We start from the raw sequence: 10,547 nt of genomic DNA on the forward strand, positions 1-10,547 counted from the left end.
GAGCTGCCAGGCAAGAGAGCGAGAGGACGACGAAAGAGAAGGTTGATGGATGGATGGATGGATGGATGGATGGATGACTCTAAATTGCCCGTAGGTGTGAATGTGAGTGCCGATGGTTGTTTGTTTGTTTGTGCCCTGCGATTGGCTGGCCACCAGGTCAGGGTGTAACCCCGCCTCCTGCCCGATGACAGCTGGGATGGGCTCCGGCGTGAGGAGAAGCGCGACAGAAAATGGATGGATGGATGGAAGGAAGAAAATCCGCAAAGCACTGCGTCGGCAAGAGGTGAACCGTGATGAACACTGCGTTGACACGTTGCACATCCATCCATCCATCCATCCATCCATCCAGTTTTATCCAGTCCAGGGTCGAAGGTCAGCTGGTGCCTCTCCCAGCCGACGCTCGACGATTGGTCGGCAGCCGATCCACGGTGCGACACACGACATGCCGGGGTTCCGAAGGCGCGGCGAACCGGAACGACGAGGCACACTCGCTCATTTGCCCTTTTTCATCGGATGGTTTTATGATTTATGACACGGAAGAGTTTTCACTCCCAAAATCTTTTGCAATGATGCCATCCGAGTTGGGTTTATGCCACTGCCATACGGACGGAACTTGCGAGAACGAGGATCTTGTAGGAGGACCAGACAAAAAAGCAAGAAGCCCAATTCATTCTTACCGACTAATCATGAAAATTTGGCCTCAAGATTTTCACTGTTTGTCCTCGAAACACTTGTTCGAAGGTTTAGGTTTTAAAATGTTTTATTGAAGGCCGTCGTCCTCCCGTCAGCCGTTACGGAGATGACGTCATTGTCGGCTGCGAGCTGCGACTGAACCGCCCTTTCGACGTTTGCAAAAGGTTGCAAAAACGCGCGATGTCGACAACGATGACACGTGATGACGAGGATGTCATCGGCGGTGGCCCTTGGGGTCTTCCCCGATCGGGGCCTCAACCCTCGCGTCGCCGGCAACGGCTGCGGCTCAGTCGGTAGAGCGGGTCGTCCGGCGAACGAAGGGTCAACGGTTCAAATCCCGACTCTGACTCTCGGAGTGCCCTTGGGCAAGCCGCCGAACCCTAAATTGCTCCCAGCGGGCATCTGCGAAGCGCTCGGCCACCGCGACGGTGTCGTTGAAGCGCTTTATCAGTGCGATCCATGTACGAGTTGACTTTTTTGCCTGCCTTGTAGAAAAGGTGAAACACTTTCGTTTGACGAAAGAGCAGCCGGCACACTTTGCCGAGCGGTTAACACATCGGTCAGACGTTTCAACAAGACTCAACGGCGCCGCAGATTTCCGTGCGCGTCGTCAGGGTCCTTCTCAGCTCTCCAATCGTCCTCGTCGGTTCTCACGAAGGCGGCGATTGGGCCGCCCGCAGACGCGCACACACCGCGTGCAGCCCGGCGTCTTCCGGGTCGTTTTTTCCTTCTGGTTCGCTTTTCGCCGGCGTCGCCGTTTGGAGGACGGCCGAGGGAAGCGGCGACGCGCGTTCAGTTCTTTCTCCGTGTGCGCGGGAAACCTTTACTCGTTCGGCAAGCGGCGGAAGAACGACGTTCCCGAGCGCCTCCGCCCGCTCCTGGAATACACCGGCAGGCCGCTTACACACACGCCAGCCTTGTAAAAAGAATCTTCAGGAATCCCTCTTGTGAGCCATTAAGCGTCGCGGGAAGACGACTTTGGACTTTGGAAATGTCGTCGGTTACAATTGCAAGTTACGCTGTTGAAAATGGAATCGTCGTGTGACTATTGCAATTGTTTTGCCGAAGTAATGGAACTCATTACGTTTGATGACTTTTCTTAATTTTCAATGACCGCATCGACAGGTAGGTTCACTGAGGACGCTCAATTGCCCGTAGGTTTGAATGCGACGGGCCGGCGACCGGTTCGGGGCCCGAAAACGGCCGGGACGGGCTCCGGAGCGCGCCCGCGACCCGCGTGAGGGGAAGCGCTACGGAAAACGGACCGACGAATGCATCGACGGTTCCTCGAAATTAAAAAGGGCATTGAAAACCATACATCATCATTTTGAAATGCGCCCCATATTTCTTCTTGAAACAAATCATCAACTAATAGCGAAACAGGAGCTTGGGAATCAAATACATCGTGAAACAAATGTCTTTCTTGCTTTCTACGTGTCCAGCAAGTGGAAAATCATTTTCCACGGCACATCGGGTCGGAGTAGAAACGCTTGGAAAGTCTTCGCAGGTTGAAAAAAACGGCAGCAAGAGAACGAACAGCACGGCGCGGCGTGAACGCGACGTGAAAAAAGTGTGACGTCGCGGGCGAGTCCAAACGGCAGCCGGCGCGCCCCCTTGCGGCCACGCGTGGAGGCGACGGTGGTCGTGCGCGCGCGCAGTGGCGCGCGCGCGCGGCGACGAGCCGCGCACAGCAGCTTTGGTCGTCAGCTGCGTCAGGCGCACGTCGGCTTTGTGTTTGGCCACATTCGGCTTGAGGCCGATGTGACTTTGGGGACTTTGGGACTTTGGGACGGCGACATCTGCAACGGCGCGCTCGGCTGCTCGACGACGCAGGTAAGAGTTGCTTTTCGTGCCTTTTTCGCAGCGCCGAAGGCAAATTTCACTGCATTTTGCGCTCATCTTCTTCCAGAAATTGGCCGCGCGTGTGAACTTTTCGACGCAGAGGCTCGACGAGAGACTTTTTTCTGCTTCTTTTTTCGACTGCGACTTTGTCGGCATCTTTTCTCGGCTGCAATCGCCCCCAGAAATGGTGGGCCACCTCCACTTGCAAGCGATGGATGAAAGCCTCAAAGGACAGAACCGGGAAGGGCTGCTCGACAGTCCGGATTCGGGCCTGCCGCCCAGTCCCAGTCCGCCTTTCTGCTCCCTCTCGCCGGCTCTCGTCGAGTCCGCGCAGGGCCAGCAGCAGGCGGCGTGGAAGAAGGACGCCAAACTGGTAAGATGCCGCCTTCGTCGTCGCCATCATCATCATCATCATCCGTTTGTATCAGTGGGAGGCCGTCAGGGCCAGCAAGTCCTCCTCAGCGATCGGAAAGCGCTCACCTACTGACATTTATGACCTCAATTCAGTTCTAATGCGCTCCGTGAAATCGGGGACGTGGATGCTCCATTTTTCAAAACATTTGATTTGTCCAATCGGACGTCCGCCTTCTCCGCGCGGCCACGTCGATCTCAACGATCGGTCGTTCTGTACGATGGAACCGAAGCGATATCGGCAATAGGAGCGACCGGATCCGTAATTCGTTCTCACCCTCCGATAAGACGTCAGCGTGTTTCCGACCGCCGATTGGTCGGTCAGAGCGAAACGTCTTCCGCCGTCGGCGCACATGAATACACGAACTCATCATCGGCATGTCTGGGGAGTGTGATGTTTTTCAATTGCGTTTTTTTGCATTTGTGCGCCGTTACATTGCGATCTCGTCCAGCGTCCGCCGCTTCCTCGATTGCGCGCTGGATTCGGTCGTCCGTGTTATCGGATCAGTTAGAACGGACATTCCGGAACGGTGTCGTCGGGCGGAAACCGCGCGTCTCCAAAACATCGCTTTTCCAGAAAAAAAAAAGAAAAAAAGGCATTTGGCATTTGGCGGGACTTCGTCGCTTTCTGATGTCCTCGACCGATCGGCCGGATCTGCCCGATCGCAGTTCGGCTCTTGCGCAGATTCACCGACGGCGCGCTAGGCGCATTTCCCGTCAGTCCGCTACAGTTGCCCGACGCGAGCTCAAACGGACGGACGGGTGTGGTCCTCCATCAAATGACGTGGACGTTAACTCACGTATTCGGTTTTTGTACAGAGGAAAAAACGAGTAAAACCACCGAGCGCGGTCATTTGCATCGCATTCGCCCACATTTTATCGGGAAGCGACGCGCCGAAGAAGAACGGCCGACGCTTCTTCTCAGGCGGATCACAGCGAACGCGAAGCGTCGATCAGATTGACGCGATCGGCTTCGCTACCATTTTCCGTCCCGGATGGACCCGCCTCATCCTCACCGACATTTTTCACTCTGTTGGGCACCAACAGAAATACAACCGATATCTGATTCCAGATGTTTTTTTTTTTTTCAAAATGTATTTCATGGCGGCACGGCGCGCGACCGGTCAGAGCGTCCGCCTCGCAGTTCCGAGGACCGGGGTTCAATCCCCGGCCCCGCTAGTGCGCAGTTTGCATGTTCTCCCCGCGCCCGCGTGGCTTTTCTCCGGGCGCTCCGCTTTCCTCCCGCACCCCCAAAACATGCGTGGCAGGTTCATTGAAGGCTCTAAATTGCCCGTAGGTGTGACCGTAAGTGCGAATGGTTGTTTGTTTGTACGTGCGCTGCGATTGGCCGGCAACCGGTTGAGGGCGGACCCCGCCCCCTGCTCGATGGCGCCTGGGCTCGGCGCCGGCGCGCCCGCGACCCGCGCGAGGAGAAGCGGCTCACGTGACGGATGGGTGGATCACGATAATGGGCAAAAAGCCGAGCAATATTTGCTGATTGATCGGTCGGCCCTCCCAAATATTTCTGAAATTTCGCAGAATTTCTGAAATTCTGCGAAGTTTCGCAACGCACTTACTGTTCCCGCACTATTTGGATTGAAATGAATCACTTTGTGATGCAAATCGATGGCACCAGAATGTAACTTTATTGAAAGTGTTGTTTTTACAGCAGACTTTTTTGTTCTCCCCCCCCCGTGCGAGACACAGCGAGGCATACGTGATGAAAACTCATTTCCGGGTCACCGCCGCCTCCAAAAGCCCGGAGGACGTGTCCGCGCGGGCCCGTGCACGCTTCCTCGCGTCTGCACGCCATCGACGAGGATGCGACGGGCACGGGCGTTCTCGCCGCGTCGCCGCTGACGCTCGCAAAAAATGTCTCGAGGCTTCAGACGGGAAAACTGTCGGAGTTGGCTTTTGGACTTGGGGCGGCTCCGCGTTGCGCTTCGGACACGGTGTCGGCGGGACGCCGGTTTTCCCGGGCGCGAACGAGCTTCTCGCGTGGCGGCTCCATTCTTCGCGTTCTTCCCGGCACAAGATGGACGTACGTCGCAGGCCCAAATCTGCCATATTAAGAAAAAAAACCAACCGAGCCTTTTTCCTCCTCCCACGTTTTAAGCACTTTCAAACACGTTTGTAAAAGGATCCCTTGGGGCCCGTCGCCGTCAAGAAACGGGAGACAATCACGTAACGGGACTTTCTCACGCTCGTTTGTTTGTTCCAAAAAGAGGTCGCGCGTCCTCCCTCCAAGCTGCTGAAGTTGGCGGCAAACCGGCACAGAAAACCAAGCGAATGAAACATTGCGCATTGCAACACCAACATGTTCCGTCTTTGCAACTAATGAAGTGACGCTAGCTTAATGCTAACATATCACGTCAAATGCCAAAGACGGTCGGGCCGGGCAACACGGCTGAAAAATGAAAAATCAATCATTCTTGATTTTTTTTTTTTTTACCTATTCAAAAGGAAAAACGCTGAAGTTAGAACATTGGATTGTAAAATATAAGCTTGAACCTTTCAAAACAGGCCGACACAACTATGATCCCTTGATTGAAAAAAGGAATCCATTTGGTATGGCGAGCGTCGTCCAGTTCCGGGGGACGCCACCGTACGGATCCCGCCGGGACTCCGCAAGGTCGAGCGGCCCCCGGAAGCGGGCTGCCCCGGTGACATCTGACACAGACGATCTTGAACGTCATGAAATAATATCACGGAATTGCAATCGTACATGCAGATTTCAAATGCGCTTTATTGTCGGCGCGAGCGAACATTCTCGAAGCGTGCAGATGAACGCGGAGCGCAGCTGCCGGTTCCAAACATTCCGACGGCAACCCGGTAAGACGAGACGAGCGTCGGCATTCGGTCCCGTTTCCCGACATCCGTCCGCACGACGCGAGAAGCCTGCGTGTGTGCGTGTGTGTGCGTGCGCACCCGTTATGTCATTCGTCGGACACAATTTGCAGCAGAGATCCTCACCCGGCGGGTCACGGAACCCTTTTGGGCCGCTCGCCGACAGGGAGCGGACACTTCCGGGGGTCCTCCCTCGGTTTAGGGCCGTACCGAAATACGACACTTGGAGTTTACAAACGGCAACAGAATAACAAGAAGGCACGCGCAGTTAGCGTTGTAATTACAGTTTCCCCCCAATGGATTGTTTTGTCTGTGGACTTGAAGTGTTTTTCATCAAATCAAACTTCTTAGCAAAAAAGAATGCCATTTCAACAATTTCCATTGACACTTGCGCAAACGACACATTGCAGCGGCGTCTGGAAATCTTGACGACCTCAACTGACTCGTCACAAACTCAAGTGGGAGCGTTCAAACCACACGAACGTCGTGGCAGTGCGTGAGGAAAACTCGGCGCCCCGCCACAACAACCAAGTTGTTGACTGACATTTTGCAGGGTTCACTCAAACTATTTCCGCAGGAGCTATTCGTTTTCTCAGAACCGTATTGTTCTCAGCGGTGAAGGCGGCACAACATTTTCGATGAAGTATTGCATCTTTCCGCCTTCACGAGTGCATCAATAATCGGACAGCAAATTTAAGCGGTCGTCAGCGCGCCCTCCGTAGCGACGACGGTTAGTTTGACTGAAAACTCGCAGTAAATGTGTTCAATCCCCACGGGTCGGATGGAACCCCCGGACGGGCCGGTCGTGGCCCTCGGACCAAACGTTTGACACCCCTGCAAAAAGCACAAGCGACAGACCCCAAAAAACATTTTGGGTGAGGGAAGAACAGGTTACATTGTCCCGATGAACTTCACGGGTGGTTTTGAGCGAGCGGCGCACGACAGCGGAGCGTAACGCCGCGGCCGCTGAAATGCTTGACCCAACGTCGCCTCCACTTTTCCTTCACCGCTTCACGCCGGCGCCGTCGCCACTCGACCCGCTCACCGGCTGCTCGCGGATCGGAACGTCCGCGGCACGTTTACTGGCTTATTGTCCGTCGTCTGGCAGAACTGCAGTGACAAATTTCAGGGGATGAGTTGGGTTGCAAAATTCCGAGAAATGTTCGTCATTAACTTTGCCAGGAAATGAAGGGGAATAACGCTGGAATTTACACAATAACAGGATGACTCCTAATAGGGAACCGCAATCTAGTTGTGGAAGACATCCAAGCAGATTTCACGCAAGTCAAGTTGAATGACGTCCGTGCTATTGCTCAAATCACACGCACGTAGCGCACCGCTCGGCGCCGCGCTGTTGAGACCACGCCCTCGACGTGCGCTGTATGCACCGATGACTTGTAGAGTCCTTGGACAACACGTTTAAAACCAGAGCACAAGAATACGGAAGCCACACATTGCAAAACCTTATAGCGATCAATATTTCTGAATCGATAACGTCGTACGATCAGGGCGTGACATTAACCGCCCGCCAACGCGCCGAATGAGAGTGGAAGTAAACGATTTAAAATTGCATGACAAAAAGGGTTTTAGCCTGGACTTCAAAACACTGAACCTTTTTAGACAGTGATACCACACCTCAGCTGAACGGCAGATCATTGTATCATCTGCATAGCTATGATAGCATCATCAACATCAACATCATTGAAGGATCGCAGCCAGGGGTAGCATATACAGGCTGAACAACGGGGGTCCAAGGACTGACCCTTGAGGGACCCCATAGGTCATTTCCATTCCATCTGATTGAAAGCGAAAGAACTCCTTTCCTCCAGGTGGACCTGAACCATTTCAGCACTGTTCCTTGGAGTCCTCTGGCGGGAACTGTGGCGGTTTTAATTTCAGTCGCCCGCGCCGCTCAAGCCCCGCTGGACTCTTCATTTCATGGGAGACATGTCGGCAGCCTGGCCGAGATCTGCTCCAAAGGTTTCCCGGTTGTAATGCTTTATATTTCCACTTCCCAGCTGTCTTACTTGCTGCTCGACACCACAGGAACAGACGCCAGGACCCGCATGTATCCCGTCATCTACGGGGAGAGCATCGAGGTCGACCCAAAACCGGAGCAAGAACTCAAGTGAGTCACGCACGCGGTAAAGAAAACCACGGCGGCGGTCGTAATCTTCCCGCGCTCAATCTCCCGCAGGTGCACTTCGGCGGTCCGCTACGACTCGGACAAGCATTACCGAGACCGAGTGTACTGCGTCCCCGTCCCCACGGACGACGGCGTACGCCGAGACGGTGGTGGTGTTGCCCAACTGCACCTGGAGGAGCTACAGATCGCAAGTGTACCTGGAGCCGCGGCAAAAGCCCGTCGGCTACCAGACCACCGCCGTCGTGTACCCCAAACACGCCAAGAACATTTACCGCACCACGCTGACCTACAAGGCCGCGCCCGCGCGCCGCTGGTTCGTCTCCAGAGTGCAGCTGGAGTCCAGCGAGGATTCCAGTCCCTGTATCATCTACACCGAGGACCTGTAGGCCCCACAACGGTTTCGGCGGGGGGGTTTTTTGTTTGTTTTTGTTTTGTTTTGTTTTGTTTTGTTTTGTTTTGTTCTTGAGGAGTCGAGGATAACATAGTAGAAGGGCGACACGAGAGATGACCTTTTTCGTTGGCGGTGTTCCTCTCTACTCACCCCCGAGGAAATCCTGAAACGTTCCGCTGTTGCGGTTTCAATTCGCAGCTCAGCGGCTTACGTCTTTCTATTTCATGCGAATGAGAGCTGACAAAGCCGTTGGGACCCGGCTGAAAAGAAGGACGTTCTACAACCGAACGCCGAGGATTTGATCGTGCGAGCTGGTGCCTCCTTTCTAATTGCGGCTTGATTGCACATATGAAAAGCATCTTGATGTGTGTGCGCGTGAACCATTGGACCAAAGTTGGTTTTTTTGTTTTGTTTTTTTAAAAGAAATAAAAAAACACATTACGTGAGATGCGCACGGAACGGCCACACAAGCTGCGTGTGGCTATGGCGCAACCTTTTTCGCGCCGTATTTAGGCTAGAATCAATTTTAACGAGACACCGTATTTATTCCGAGGTGCGTTACAATTACAGCCGCGACTTCTGACCGAAAGAGGGAAATGTTTTGTCGCAGCAACATTTCAATGCGATTGTTTGTCTCTGTTCTGAGAGAACAAAAGTGACTTGAGCGTTTCCTCACGATCAACCAGACGAATTTCCGACAAATATTTCATATTACCCGAAATGACACATTTCGAGCCCAAGAAAGGTTATTTTTAAGCAGCTTCGCTTTTTGTTCTAATATGACGCATGAAGCAATGAAACGAAAAGTGAGGATCTGGTTTGACCGCATGCCAACAAATAGGACGTTTCAAACTTTCTACGTTTCACCGTCGTAACTGCCTGCAAAACTCAAGTTTGTCGGGACAGGGCGAATCGACGCTCGCTCCGCTCGGTGAATGGACCATGTTGACGAAATACCTTTTTCTCTTGCGGTTTGCAATCTGGACACCAATTTAGTTTCAGCAGGTTTTTGTTTTTTTTGGAACATTAAGGGCCTGATTTACTAAAGATTCAGAATTGGGTGCAGACTTGATTGCTCGCATAAGCAAACGCGGAAGCTGTCAGTTACTAACTGCGCAGCCGGGACAAAATGAACCGCGGCAAATCTGCATGTTTGGCAGACGCGAGTTGCGGGAGTTTGCAAATTAGAGGTGACACTTCATCGAGAACTCATTGGTTATAACATTAACAGAGAAGGATTTGAGATCATCGTTTCGAGAGCGTTTCCACTTTATTTCAAATCCTCGGAACAACAGTAATATAATTCTAATAATAAAGCAGACGTTATCCTTTTGTTTTACCAAAATACATTCGTGAACATCATTTACTTTGGAAAACAATGATCGCAATCAGAATCATCTTTATTTTGCCAAGTACGTCCAAAAACTGAACAACATTTTTACTGAACAACATTTTTGTTACAGACCAAAACAGGAACTGAATCAACATCCATTTATTGTTTGTGCATTTTCTGCACTGTCAATTTGAAATAATGTCCCGCTTGTGAATCAAGGAATGGAAATAAAATGTGTTATTTTAAATTGAATTCATCGAAAAATAACCAACAGAATACTTGATTAAAGTAATTGTTAGTTGCAGTCCTGATGCAAATCGATTAATTTCACGCGTGCAGCGCGACTCACCATTTTTTTGCGTGCGTAAACGGTTTTGAAATGCCAGAAACCAAAACGATCACATGCTCTCTGATTTCAAGGCTGACTTGGAGCCAATCACAAGGAGTCACTTGACGCCATCATTTAGTTAGAGAACGCAATTTGGAGTTGAGTCAGTTTACACTTTCGTGCCCGCTCATTGAGACCTTAGGAAATCAGGCCTGAAGTGACAAATCACTTGCATCTGCAAGTCCAAAGTACTTGACTGAAAGCTGCTTTGTTTGCAATCGCTGGGAGTAAGAGATTGAAACTCCTTAAGGACCTGTTTCACCCTCGAGGGTGCACGGGAGTTCGCCCAACCGGTCTACATGCGTTTCGCGGACTCGGAGAAGGCGTTCGAAAGCGCGCGTCCCTCGGGGAGTCCTGCGGGGGGGGGGGGGGGGGGGTGCTTCGGGCGTACGGGGTACCGAACCCCCCGATACGGGCTGTTCGGTCCCCGTACGGCCGGAGTCAAGACTTTGGTCCGCATTGCCGGTAGTAAGTCGGACTCCGCCACGGCTGCCCT

At 52.6% G+C, this 10,547-nt stretch overlaps 1 protein-coding gene across 1 annotated transcript; it reads left to right on the forward strand.

The window, feature by feature from the left end:
* The first annotated feature begins 2,370 nt into the window (after nt 1–2,370).
* rflna (refilin A) lies at nt 2,371–8,409 on the forward strand. Its single transcript, XM_061671345.1, is given in 5 exon segments — nt 2,371–2,526; nt 2,603–2,908; nt 7,812–7,921; nt 7,991–8,063; nt 8,065–8,409. Coding segments are annotated over 4 exon segments (633 nt in total). The 5' UTR covers nt 2,371–2,526; nt 2,603–2,719; the 3' UTR covers nt 8,326–8,409.
* Nucleotides 8,410–10,547: the final 2,138 nt, after the last annotated feature.

This window comes from Phycodurus eques, chromosome 3, assembly GCF_024500275.1.
Source record: "Phycodurus eques isolate BA_2022a chromosome 3, UOR_Pequ_1.1, whole genome shotgun sequence".
NCBI classification, from domain to species: domain Eukaryota; kingdom Metazoa; phylum Chordata; class Actinopteri; order Syngnathiformes; family Syngnathidae; genus Phycodurus; species Phycodurus eques.